Source organism: Chinchilla lanigera, unplaced genomic scaffold (assembly GCF_000276665.1).
Source record: "Chinchilla lanigera isolate Chin_1 unplaced genomic scaffold, ChiLan1.0 scaffold00024, whole genome shotgun sequence".
Taxonomy (NCBI): domain Eukaryota; kingdom Metazoa; phylum Chordata; class Mammalia; order Rodentia; family Chinchillidae; genus Chinchilla; species Chinchilla lanigera.
The window spans coordinates 21,991,887-22,005,307 of NW_004955425.1; the positions used below are offsets into that span (position 1 = coordinate 21,991,887).

Consider the following 13,421-nt stretch of genomic DNA (forward strand, 5'->3'; position numbering starts at 1 on the left):
GGTCCAGCTTTGAGCAGGATGATGAGGGCACATATACCCATCCCTCCTCTGTCCTCCCCGTGGATCTGTATGTGCCTGTGTACAGGAGTGAGTGAGGAATAGGTTGCTGGGCCTCTCAGGCAGATGCCAGGCTTTGGATACCCAGTAATCAGTTGCATATGGCTGGCTTTCTCTTGAGAGTAAACTTACACTGGGTGGCCCCTGTGTATGAACTGTCTCAGGGTATTTTTTCTAACTGTGGGTCAGAAACCACTGGTGGGTCATCACATCAACCTGGAAGGATCTCAACCAGTATGTTTTTCTAAACAGAACAGAAAGAAAAGAATAAGAAATACCAGAACGGACCACACGTTTATTTCAGTGGTTGGACCTCACGTGTTTTACTGGGCCATTGTGTAGACTGTGTTCCTTACTAGCGGTTGTGTTCAGATAGTGGTCAGAGGTTGCTTTCCACAGCACTCGTCCGTCCCTGGCTGGCTCCGTGTCACTCACAACAGTGCGTGTCTCATCCTGCCCCCCAGTCTGCCAGCTTTGGGAAGTGGGATTAAAGTCTGGATTACTTTTCCTTTACTGCGGTGATTTCTGTACCACCTTACACATGACAGGTGTTTAGGAAATCTGTTTCAAATCTACTTTGCACTTTTATTGCTTCCAAATAAACTTCTAACACATACTTTGAGGACTGCCAACTGCTATTTGTGATCCTCTTTTGATCAGTTAATACCAAGTAGGCTGGTGCTGCGCAAGCACGGCTCTGAACCATATTTTCCTCATTTGTACACATGCAGGCCCAACAGACAGGAATGCGGCAGAAACGGTGTGGCTACTGTATGGATTTGAACTTCTGCTTTTCAAAGAGCTCCCGCAGCTGCTGCTCAGTGGTGGCCTCCTTCTGCTGCATCAGCTCAGCTGTCCCCTTGGTCACTCCCCAGGCATCAGGCTTGGACAGCGCAGGGCTGTAGGGCCTGCCTGAGGCTATCCGGAGACTCTGCCAGTATTCCTTCCTGGCCCTGTGGGACCAAAGCAAAAGCATCAGCTCCAGCCCTGCATGTCCACTCTGTCACTGAGCTAGAAGATACCCTGGGCCACCTTCAGACCCCGAGAGATAAAGATCTTTACCTCTGAGCAGGTAAAGATCCTTTTCCCCTCGAACTGAGGGTCAAAGCTGTTAAAAGATTTCCTCTTTTAACATATGCAGAGGGATCAAAAGCTTAGCATTTGGGGGGTATTTTCTGTGCAGTGTACATGACCTGTCCAGCCCCGCATCCCGCCCCTGTATCTCCTGGGCTGGCTCCGAAGGCTTCTACACCTCTCCTATGGAATCTGCTTCTTTCCTTTTCCCTTCTCTTTCCCTGTCTCCCTCTGGCTCAGGCCGCCTCATCTCTGGGACCGCAGCTCAAAGGGGTGCACAAGGCCTTGGCATGCTCACTCGGTCTGCCCTCACACCCACCAGTCATGCTCCCGGCCCCTTGTGGCCTGCGCAACATGGCCTCTTCAGCTCCCCACTGGGCTCAGACTTAAGATTTCTAGTGCAAGGTCTCCTCCTAGCCCAGGGCTTCCCGCAAGCTGTCCCTGTGTCTGCGACATCATTTGCTCTTCAGAATTCAGCGCAGGCAGCCTTGGGTTCCGCCTCCACTGGCCCCCTATGCCCTTTGCTTCTGCCTGAGGCTGCGCCTGTCTCCCTTGATGGTGGAGCCCCCTTTTCTGTCTACTCTGCTGCTAACCCTTGGGGCCAGGGCTGTGCCTGCCCGTGTAGACACAGCAGTGTCTGGTAGGTTGTGTCAGCGATGTCTGCTGAGCCGTGTAGAATGGCTGTGCTCGTCAGGCTGCCCTCCAGCCTTCCTTCTCCACCTCGCCTTCAAAACCCAGGCCAGAAGACGCTACTGGAGTATCTTTCTACTCGACAGTTAGTTGTTCTCTTCTCTTGTCACTGTGCTACCCGTTCCTCTCCCGTAACAGTTACGCAGTATAATATTATGGGTTTCTTATCCATTTCCCCCATGGCCTGTGAGAGTTTCCAAGCCACTGGCCAGATTTCCATTTCTGTAGCATTCCTCATTTCTGCACCTGCTTGACATAAAAATTTGTTTTGCTTATGATTCATCTCTACCACTGGAATGTAGGCGCTGAGGGCAATAACCTTATCTATCTTGTTGACTACTGCATTCCCACCGCTGCAGATCTTGACACAGACCACTGAGGATTGCTGTGTTTAAGTTGTTTTTGACTCTTATAAATCCACATGATTCAATCTTTGTGACTTTCATCACCACTTGTATTGCTTATATTCTATGTTCTTGGAGCCTTCTCCACAAATCAGCTCATAAGGCTGCTCTATAATCACTTCTGGAGAGAATTTAATCATCATATTAGTTGCCCTCTTTTGGTGGTCTCGCTTAGACATTGACTATTCCGATCCAAACCAGTGTGGGCTGGCAAATGGTGCTTACCTCGCTCTAATCCAGGGCTTGGTGTGCATGTCCAAGCCACTTCCCCAGCCCCCGTGCTTTTCCGAAGCAGGTGGCAAAAATCCCCTTTCCGGGGCCAGCTCCTCCGCAATCGCCCTGATGTGGTAGGGCTCGAACCCACAGCACCCGCCGATGTACCGGACCCCCAGGTTGTAAGCCTCTCTGGCGTATTTGTGAATATCCCATCGGGTGGCAACTCTGGGCTCCAGTCCTGTGATAAATGTCATTATGTCTGAATAATTTTTATCAAAAAATCCAAGATACAAAAAATCCAAGATCAATAGCTGTAATAAAATTTTCAATAAACTACATAGGCTGGAGATACTCTTTTCTTAGATTTTAAACAGTGGGGACTCTGGACTGACACATTCAGTCTCCCCTCCAGATGACTCCAGCCAGCTTCTCCCTGTCTGTGCATGGGGGTGACCTGGAGGCTGGCAGTGTGTGCAGGGGGATGCTATGTGGCCTCAGGCCAAGTTAAAGAAGACACGTTGGCTTCTGCCTGCTTTGCTTGGAGAGTTGGCCCCGGGAGCCAGCTGCTGTGCTGCAGAAATACTCTAGTATCACAGTGGAGGCCTTGGAGCTGAGGGGTGGGGCTCTCCACCCCCAGACCGCAAGCACCTGCACACATGTGCACGTAGATCCCCACTGCCCACCAGGCTCTGGGTGCCCCAGGCCTGGCCAAGCTGAAGAAAACCTGCCCAGCTCCACTGTGTCTGCATTCTGACCCCAACACCATGAGATGGTACATGTACAGCAAAACCAACCAAATGCCAGGCCAGCCTTCCTATGTGTTCCTTTTGGGTCATTATTTTAATTCTAACCCTTTATAATGTCTCTGAGCATCACTGTAGGATACAGAGTTCAGGATAAGGACCTTAAGAGTCCTGGAGGAGGCTGGCGGGCTGTGCCCTGGCGACTTCAGCAGCTTGATTTTCAAAGTGGGCTCACCCCATGTTATGGCTTGTGTCTAGATGTGTCCCCAAAGCCTCATGCACTCACAGGTGGGGCTTTTCAGTGGGGGCTGGATCTAGAGTGTGTGATGCTAGGATTCCGATTAGTACATCAGCCCACTGACTGGTTTGGTACCACCCTAAACCAGGAAACCTACATAAAGTATAACAGGGGCAGAAAGAAGCTGCATTTGTTGCTTGGAACTGCTGCTTGCAACTTCTGCCTTCTGCCTGCCATGAATTGTTTCTTCTCTGCCATCCTCCCTGCCTTGGAGCCAGCTGACTATGGACTGAAACCTCTACAAACTATGAGTCAAATAAACTTTTCTCCCTTTAACTTTGGGTGTTGGGAATTTTGTCTCAGCAACAAGAAAAATAAGATACCCCACTCCCCAGGATGTGGAGAGACTCACTCCTCTGTGGGCACCCCAGGAACCCCTCTTCAGCTCCTTTACAGTGATATTCTCAGAGAAACGCACACAATGGAGACAACTGGTTTAACTGCCGGGTTTTTCTGATGAGAAATAAAGACCTAGAGGAACTGAGGGATTTCTCCCTCAGACCACATAGCAGACCTGCAGTCAACCACCAGGGGGGGGCCCTTCTGCAGCTTAAAAGGGTGACTGACCCACCTCCAAGTTCATGGGGAGCTCACAGCATCCCCTGCCCCGTCTCCTACTGTCTAACATCAATGGGGTTTGGGCTGTAGGACAGATGGGAGCTTTGAAGCCATAGCTTCACCATGACAAAAGTTCTCTGGCTGTATTTATTTAAAGTTTATCAAGCAAAGATAGTGAGACGGTTTATAAAAGCATTTGTCTTACCAAAGGGGAATTCTGGGAGATCGATAAAGCCCTGCTTGCTGCAGTCGGGTGTGTGGTAGGCCAGGGGCTGGCTCATCAGGTAGGCTTTGAGCCCTGCCGCTTCCAGGCCCTCCTTCATGAGCTTCACTGTCTGCAGGCTGGTGGTGGGGTCGAAGTGACAGTTCACCCCCACGATGGAGGCGCCTGCAAGCAGAGCACAGGTGAGTGCTGCCCTGCCTCTGCTCTCTGCAGGCAGCCTGTTTCTGGGGTGATGAACTCTAAGTGCTGCATCAGACCACACCTCCCACAGTCCAGCTCAGCTGTGAGCAAGACTGATTACTCGTGGGCAGAAGCGAAAATGCTTCCAAGAGTTTGGTATAATTGAAGTGTCATTTATGCACACTGAGCTGTCCATCTTTTTTCCTCCAAAAAATCATTATTAGAGATTTTTCTTTTTTACTTCAAAGTTTAGTAGTCCGTTTTTCAACACTTGACATTTCCTGGCAAGCACAGTAATTCCCATCACTCCCAGCTGCTGCATCGCACCTTGCTTACCATGGCACTGCTCATTTGAGGTATAAATAAGTATCCCTCTCACCACACCTGTTTCATAGCTTCACTAGGCTTCTTGGGAAAAGCAGCAGGAAGAAGGTCGGTATTTGATTCGGGGAGAACAGAATGTGCTTTAGACACTGCAATCTTCAAAGACTGTCCTCATAGTTGTGATATTAATTGCATCTGGGCCAAAGACGCTTGATCGTGGCACTGTTAGACATGATTTTAGAAATCTCCTGCAGAAGATTTGCAGAGACAACCTCCTGTCCAAATGGCAGGTTTCCAAATCGAACTTTTCTTTTTGCTTTTTGTTAAGATGTTGGTAAAATATATAATCACAGAATTGGCCTTTCTAGTCACAGTAAGTGCGCAGCTTGGTATTGTTGCAGTCATAGCACTGTGCAACCATCACTGCTGGTTTGGTTTTGGAGACAGCGTCTCACTCTGCAGTTCAGACCGGCCTTGAACTCACTATGTAGCCCTGGCTGGCCTTGAAATTGTGATCCTCATGCCTCAGCCTCCCAAGTGCTGGGACTACAGGTGTGCGTCACCACGCCTGGCCATCATCACTATTTACACAGATTTTTGTCACCCCAGAGAAGCACTCTATACCAGTTAAGCAAAAAACTCCTAATTTCTCCATCCTCCTCCTGCTCTGGGCGATGACTAATTTCCTTCTGTCTGTGAGCTTGCCCTTTCTGAATGCTCTGAGTAAAGTCATGTCTTTTGCTTTTTGTGCAGCTGTGACTGGCTTATTTCAGTGAGCGTGATGCCTCCTGCTCGTCCCCACTACTGTATATATCAGAGCTGCACCTCTTTGTGTGGCTGAATACTACTCCAAGGCACGGATGTGCCACATTTCACTGATCTACTCCTCTGCCTGAGCACTCGGGCTGTTTATTCCTGGGGTTTGAAATGAGGAGATTTTGAAAGCAATCTGTGAGCTTCTCCTAATTGAAATGAAACCCAATGGAAATTGTACAAAAAGATATATGAGGTGGTATTTCATATCAAAGATTTTTTGATTTATTATACCAATTACAAAAAAAGCAAAGTGTGCTCATAATTTATGAGAATGGAAAAACTTTGGCAAATAGGTAGGCCAACTAGCCTGAAGTTATAAATGTTTGAAGACCTCTATTTGAGACAAGTCTAAAAAATACAATGTATCCTACTGGGTGCACGGCACACACCTGTAATCCCAGCACACAGGAGGCTGAGGCAGGAGGATAACCATGAGTTCAAGGCCAGCCAGTGCTACATAGTGAGACCCTATCCCAAAACAAACAAGCAAACGAGTATCCTAGTATTTCTTTTGACTTAGCAGCACATTCAGTATTCTCACTTCTAGGTGTCAATCTCCAGCACAGGTCTAGTCACCCCTTTTAAGAGGCTGGTGTGTGTGTGGTGTGTGCACATACATGTCTGTACACTTTTCCCCCTGGGGACTTAGTACTGATTATTTCCAAGTAAATCAGAGGTTCCCGTTAGCAAAAGGAATACACACTGATGTTTCCTGGGCAGGTCACACTTGTGTCTCATTTTAAGAGAGTCACTAATTGTGACAGCTGAAATGTGTGGTCACCTGCTTTCACGAGGCGCACAGCACACTCCCCGGGGGACACGCCGTGCAGGTCGCCCTCGGGCCCGATGCACATGGTCGCTGCCACAGGTTTCCCAGATGCTTTCAGGGCCTCCACTGCCCACACAGCTTCCTCGACGTGTTCGAAATACTGCAACGGGTTAGGGTGAGAGCACTTTCATTGCACTTGCCACTACACCCCGAGAACACTTCCTTTACTGTTCAGTTAATGCTGCAGAGAAGGGAGGGGCGGTTTCTCAGTGTGCACCAGAGCCCAGAGACTCGAACAATGCCCTCACAGATTGCCTGCATCACATGTCACAGGAGCTTTCAATCGGAAAGACTAAGAAGTATTATTGTTGTGATGGGCGCCTGCCCCACATGGGAATCACGGAGAGCCGACCGAACACGCGTCCTGTCTCTGATTGGGCTGGGCTTACCTCTGCGATGAGGAAGTCCACGTTCTTCTTCATAAACACCGCTAGCTGCTGCTGGAAGATCTTCTTCACCTCACTTTCACTCTTGCAGCTGAGGTAGGAAGGCGTCTGACTCACGCCCCCTGCGACCAGAGCATCCCCCTCGTCAGCCACCTGCCGGGCAATGTCGCAAGCAGCTTCGTTGACTTTTTCCCCCTGAGGTGAGTGAAGAGGGAACACATTTACATTTTCATGAGAAGCTGAGATAACAATTCTTATTCAAGTGTCCACAGTGCAATTTTAGGGTAACAATTATGATTTTACTCTGGAAAAGGACAGGTATAGAGCAGGTCGGTGCTTCACCAAGTTGAGCAGCTTGCAGAAGCACTACTAGTGATGCTAACAACCATTCTATCGATGGTGTCAGGAACACAGCCCTGCACCACAGATCTGGGGGCAGATAAAGCTTTTAGATGAAGAGCTCTGATCTGGTTTCTTCCTCTAGAAACACTTAGAGGAGGAGCACTTAGCAAACTGTGATGGAAACAATGGTTACTGGGTTGGTTGGTTGGTTGGTTTGTTCAGAAGAGGTCTCATTGTGCTCCCTATGTTGCCCAAGTTGACTGTAAAGTTATGATTCTCCTGCCTCATCAGCCGGAGTAGCTGGGATTGTACAAGGTGTATTCTAGGAGATTTGCTTTAATTATTAAGATAAAAATTTAATTAAAATGGCAACAGAAATCCTGACTTTTTGTTCTTATGTATTTCCTCAATTGTTAAATGTATAATTAGTAAGATGTATTCTAATTATTTAGAAAATTTGAAAACATGACCCTGAGCTGGAGTTGAGTTTTTGTTTTTTTCCTGACGGGGTCTTGCTCTGCTCCCCAGGCTGGCCTCTAACGCCTGGGCTCCAGCACTGATCCTTCCTCAGCCTCCCAAGTCGCTGTGAGTACAGGAGTACAGCTGAGCCAGGGGCGTAGCTCAGTGTGGAGCCAGTGAAGTACTGTGTGATCTCCAGCATGGCCAAGAAGAAAATAAAACCCATTTTTGGTTTCAGAAGTCCCTGTGTGCTTTGCAGTGCAAAAGGCTTGGTTTGGGTGGGGTTGGTGGTTTTCCAGCAGATCAGAGCCAACTGCCGCAAGCAGCCGACTGCCGCAAGCAGGCTCCAAGCACCCTCGTGCTTCTGCTCATGGCCTTTCCTCCACTGTGCATGGTAATGGGTGAGTGTTCAAGGGTCCCCTCTTTCCTCAGCACCTTCCTTGAGGCTGGGGGAATAGCTGATTGTTAAACACCTCCCCTCTAACTGCTTCAATAAATGCTTTTCTTTTGCCTTTAGAGACTCCCAGTAAACCAAGAAGTGGCATTCACCTGCCTCACATTCTGCCTCAATTCTAAGAGGCTCCAGGCTTTCTCTGTGAGGGTCTGTGGCTGGATGTGTATGTGCTGCCCTGCAGCGTGCTGGGCTTCGTACTCACAGATATTTTCTCTGCCACGTAGTTGCCCCTGTTCTCCAGCTTGTCCTCGCTGGCATAGAAGGTGAAGGTCTGCATGACATTGGACCCGGCTCGCAGGAACTCGCGATGGAGCTGGCGAACTGCAGATAGGCCGCGCAAGGAAGGTGGTGAGTTTGATCCAACCATTAACCCATGACACTTCAAAGGCTCACAGACAAGCATGCAGTGACTGCTTAGCTTTCTAGCTGCTTGACACCTGAACGTCAGGAGGGCTAACAAGGGGCACCTGGGGTCTCCCGCCAACCTGTGCTCTAAACTGAGGGGTAATCAGGGCAGGTGCTCACAATCGTGTATGTGCCCCTGGTGTTTGTTATTTATTTTGTTCACTGTCAATCTGTTCATCGGTCATTGACTGCATTTTGGAAGGTATTCATGGATACAAGGATGAACAACTGTTTTCCTGTGCCTGGAAAACTATAATCCATTGACCAGGAGGAAACGGACAAGGGTGCCACTCTCACAAGTCCTGCTTTTCAGTAAAGTACTCAACAGTTTAGTCAGAGCAATGAGGTAAGAGAAGTACATAAAATGATACATACAGGAAAAGAAGAGGTCAAACTAGCCTTCTCCACAGATGATGTGACTTTTGTGGAGAAGACCCAACAAGCGCTGTGAAAAAACTCTTAAAACTAAGAAATTCAGCAAAATCAATATACAAAATGTACAATGAACTCACTGAGAAGCAGGAAAACAATCCCATTCATAAAATAGTTTTAAAAATTAAATACCTAAGAATTAACCTAACCAAGGAAGTGAAAATCCTCTATAATGACAACTGTGGCACTCTGAAAAGAGATTGAAGATTTCAGAAATGGAAAGACATCTTCCACTGCTGGATAGCAGGACCAATACTACCCAAATGGCCATATTACAAAAAAATGGTATATAGATTTAATTCTGTCCCAATCAAAACAATAACAGCATTCTTCACAGAACTAGGAAAAAAAAACACCCTAAAATTAATTTGGAACCAAAAGAAATAGCAAAAACAATCCTCAGCAACAAGAGCAAGGCAGGACACATCACAATCCCAGATTTCAAATTACATTACAAAGCTACAGTGAGATAAACAGCATGACACTGGCATAGAAACAGAACTGTGGATCCAGAAATATCCCCAGGCACACTCAGCCATCTGATCTTTCACATGGGGGCCAAAAGGATGCTGTAGAAAAGATATCTGTTCTACAAATGGTGCTGGGGAAACTGGCTTCCCATGTGCAGAATGCATCTAGACTCCTGTGTCTCCCTCTTACTAAAGTGAAATAAAAATGGATCAAAGACCTAGAAATAAAAACAGAGACAATGAATTTTTCTGGAAGACAAAATAAGTAAAACTTCTGACAACATAGACAGAGGCAAGGGTTTTCTGAGCAGAATCCAGAAATGTACAGGAAATAACCAAAAAGTAGGGTCACATCAAGTGAAAAAGCTTCTGTACAATAGAGGAAACCACCAACACAGTGAAAAGACAGCCGACAGAATGGTAAGTTTCTCACCAGCTACTCGCTGGACAGAGGACTAACATCTAGAATGTATGAAGAACTCAGAAATTAGTGCCCCGGTAAAAGACTGGATCAAAAATAGGCAACTGAAATGAAAAAGTACTTCTTAGAAGGAATGGCCCACAGTTACGTGAAGAAAAGGAATGGCCCACATCTTGGGCTAGTAGAGAAATGTGAGTCAAAACAACACTGAGCGCCCCTCCCACTCTGCAGAGAATGGTGCCACCAAGAGCCCGAATGACGACAAGTGTTGGCAAAACTGGGGCAGAGAAGGAGCCCTTCCGCACTGCGGGTGGGGGAGCAAGCGAGGACAGCTGTGCGGGAACCAGTGTGGAGACCTCTTAGAAAGTGAGATTTGAAAGTCCACTTGACACAGCTGTATGTTTTCTGGGTATCTTCTTGAAAGGGCTAAAGACACCGTATCACAGTGATCCACGCATACTCATTTAGTAGCAGCACAACCCGTAAGAGCTAAGTCTTAGAAATAGTGTATGCGCTCATCAGCAGATGGATGGGTAAAGAAAATGTGGCATATACACACAATGGAGTACTACTCAGCCATAAAAAGGATAAATTGGAGTCATCTGTAGGAAAATGATGCACCTTGTGTCCATAATACTACAAGAAATAAGGACAGAAGATTAAATATTGCATGATGTCTCTTGCATGAGAAACCCAAAGTATAAATAATTTAAATAATTTAAAGAGCAAAAATTTTTTTAGGCAGTGTCTTGCTATGTATTTCAGGCTGGCCTCAAACTCACAGTGCCCCTCCTGCCTCAGCCTCCTGCGTGCTGGGATCACCACTACACCTGACCTGGGCTTTCATTTTTAAATGGATAAAGGAGGGGAACAAAAGTTTCTGTATTTTTGAAAACACATTTTTAAGCTTGAAGCTCTTCTATGATTTTTTCAAAATCATGGACCCTTTCCTTCTCAGTAGGAATGGAACTCAAAATCCCCCTTTACGTTAGTGGGCTTTAAGCCTGGTTTAAGTAGCAACACAATCAATTAGAAACATCTTCCCAGAGTCCCACGGGTCAGTGAGACATGGAATTGCTCAGTTGGGCAGAAGCCTGTGGGGCAGAGGGGCTGTGGACAGACTGGGACCCGGATGCCAGGGTGGAATGGTTCTTACTTGGTAAGACCACGTAAGGTCTTACCAAGGTAAGACCAGGTAAGATTTCCAGTGAATGCATGAAAAAAATCCTTGAAAGACATACAAATTATTTATCTACATTTTACAGTGCAGAAAGTCTAGTTTTCTTTCTCTTGTGGCACTGGAGACTGAACCCAGAATCTTCACTTTGAGCTCTATCTCCTTCCCTTTATATTTTTTGAGACAGGATCTTGCCAAGTTTCCCAGGTGCACTTGAATCTGCAATCCTCCTGCCTCAGCCTCCCCCAGTGCTGGGATTATAGGCCTGCACTGCTGTGTCTCAAGCTGAAAAAGCTGATCAACTTTTCAGAGTTTTCCAGAGGGCAATGGCCCCAGGCTGATGAGGACTCTGCACTAAGTTGCTTATTGCTGTGCTTCCTAAACTGAGGTGCTTCTCTGCAGAAGGCCCACCTGGGGTGCCTGGGGTCCCAAACTGCTCTACAGCACGCTGTAGTTTTTTTGTACTTCTTTTTCGGCAGAAATAGATGAATAAACCCAAGAATGCTACCAAGAGAAGACACAACTCAGCCCACTTTATCGCAGGTGCAGCGTGATGACTGGGTGCCAGGTGCTGTGTAAACACTTCCCCTGTAACCTCACACCTCCCTAGCAGCGGCCTGAGGTGAACAGCACTCTGTCTCACACAGAGCCAGCTGAGCCTGTGAAGCGTGACGACCCCCAAACCACACGGCCGCTGTGCTGGAGCCAGGCTGCAGCTTCCCCCTGCTGGGCTGTGCCTCACTCCATGCGCGTGCAGCCTTTGCTCCCAGGGCCTCACCGGATCGCAGACCTCGCTCTTCTTCAATAACCTGATAGGCAGCAGTCCACCTTCTGCGGGGGTCACTGAATTCTTCGACTCTTTCTCACCTGAGCAACCCACACTGTGGGTTTCATTTTGTCTCTACGTCATCTACTCAGATCCTCCAGGGCCACTGTCTGCCCCCAGGAAGGGCCTGGGTCCTCAGAACTCCCCGCCTCGTCTGACTCAAGCCAGCTGGGAAGCCCTCCACACTTCTCCTGGTCCTGTTCTGAAGGCGGCGTCCTTCAGGGTGAAGCCCAGCACCAGGCCTCCATCCTGCTGGAGGCCAGGATGTCCCAGCAGCAAAGAACAGAACCTGACAGCACTCTCAAGACAAGAAGATGGAATAATAGAGATAACAAAGACACTAAGGCTGCAGCCCCATGTTCCCCTGAGGCTCTTCCTGCAGCTGCAGCCGCTCAGCTCCACTCACAGGAGTGTGAGCCTAGGGCAGAGGAAGACCCAGACCCAGGCCCTGTTCTCCTGGTACCACTGTCTGCTGCTGCCGGGCACAGTTAGAGGCTCTGGCGACTCCCTGCCCTGCTCTGCACACATGTCCCCCAGCGCTGGGGTCTCAGGACCCCTGGGACAAATCCTCAGAAGGTGTCACCATGGAGCTGGCACTCCCACTGCCAGGGGCAGGAGGGTCTCTGACAGTGGCTTGCAGTGCTGTTAAACACAGCCAGGAGCAGCACTGATAGAAATGCTATGCAGTGAGCTGGCCCCTAGCCCTGCAGGCACCTGGAGGTGGGCCGCCTGCGCCCAGAGAAGCTATGCAGTGGGGAGTGCCGGCCCAAAGGCCCTTAGCAGTGCAGGTGCCCAGAGGAGGGCCGCCTGCACCCAGAAAGCTGTGTGGTGGCGCACGCCAGTGCGTGCCAGCCCTCAGGCCGGCCACTGCCGCGCGATCGAGAACTATCACGGCACAGAGAAGCAATGACAATTGGCCCGCCACGTGCCGGCCACGGAGGCCCGCCGGGGATGTGCGTGAATCATCCCGACATGAAGAAACCCCTGGGAATACATGTCGCACAACGGGTCGCTCTTGCTCCTGCCGTTGAGAACCAGAGAGGTCCAGAGTCCTGGACAAGCTGCTGAACAAGGACTTGGAGAACATGAGAATACAAACTATGCCCAAAGACTCAGTGTTCTAGTTGACCAGGGTGATGAGAGCCGTTTGGAAGCTGGAAACCAGAAGGACCTTGCGCAATACCTGGGGAGACCCCTTGGAGGCCATTCTTCCCCTGACAGTACAGGCTGTGGTGGAGGAACAAGTGGAGCTCCGGAGAGGTCTGCACCAAGATTCCTGCTGCCTGTGCTGACAGTTGGGGAGAGGACACTAACTGGTTGGGGGGTTCCAATGTGCTGGGAGGCTGGAGAGAAAAAGCTACCAAAAACGGCTTTTGCCCAGGATGGCTCACTTGAGATGTTAGTAAGAATTGCCTCAGTATTCTATAGCCATGACGAGGAGGAGGCCAAGGAGAGAAAACAAAGAGACTGAGAAAAAGCAGCTGCTTTTGCTGTAGCACTAAGAGAAACAGACCCTAAGTCTGATTCTTGGGCCCCCAAGAAGAACTCAACAACTGCATTCATCTGCTACCACTGTTAAAAGCCAGGCCACCTCAAGAGGAACTGCCCTAAGAAGCCCCCTGGGCCATGACCTATAT

General features: G+C 48.7%; 1 protein-coding gene across 1 annotated transcript in view; it reads right to left on the reverse strand.

The window, feature by feature from the left end:
- Nucleotides 1-332: 332 nt before the first annotated feature.
- Bhmt (betaine--homocysteine S-methyltransferase) overlaps nt 333-13,421 on the reverse strand; it is a 17,171-nt gene continuing 4,082 nt past the window's right edge. Inside the window, exons 3-8 of the mRNA XM_005386012.1 lie at nt 8,256-8,374; nt 6,802-6,993; nt 6,365-6,512; nt 4,246-4,428; nt 2,451-2,679; nt 333-1,010 (exon numbers count right to left, since the gene is read on the reverse strand). Coding sequence (XP_005386069.1) covers nt 824-1,010; nt 2,451-2,679; nt 4,246-4,428; nt 6,365-6,512; nt 6,802-6,993; nt 8,256-8,374 — 1,058 coding nt within the window. The 3' untranslated portion in view covers nt 333-823. The remainder of the gene's footprint in view (nt 1,011-2,450; nt 2,680-4,245; nt 4,429-6,364; nt 6,513-6,801; nt 6,994-8,255; nt 8,375-13,421) is intronic.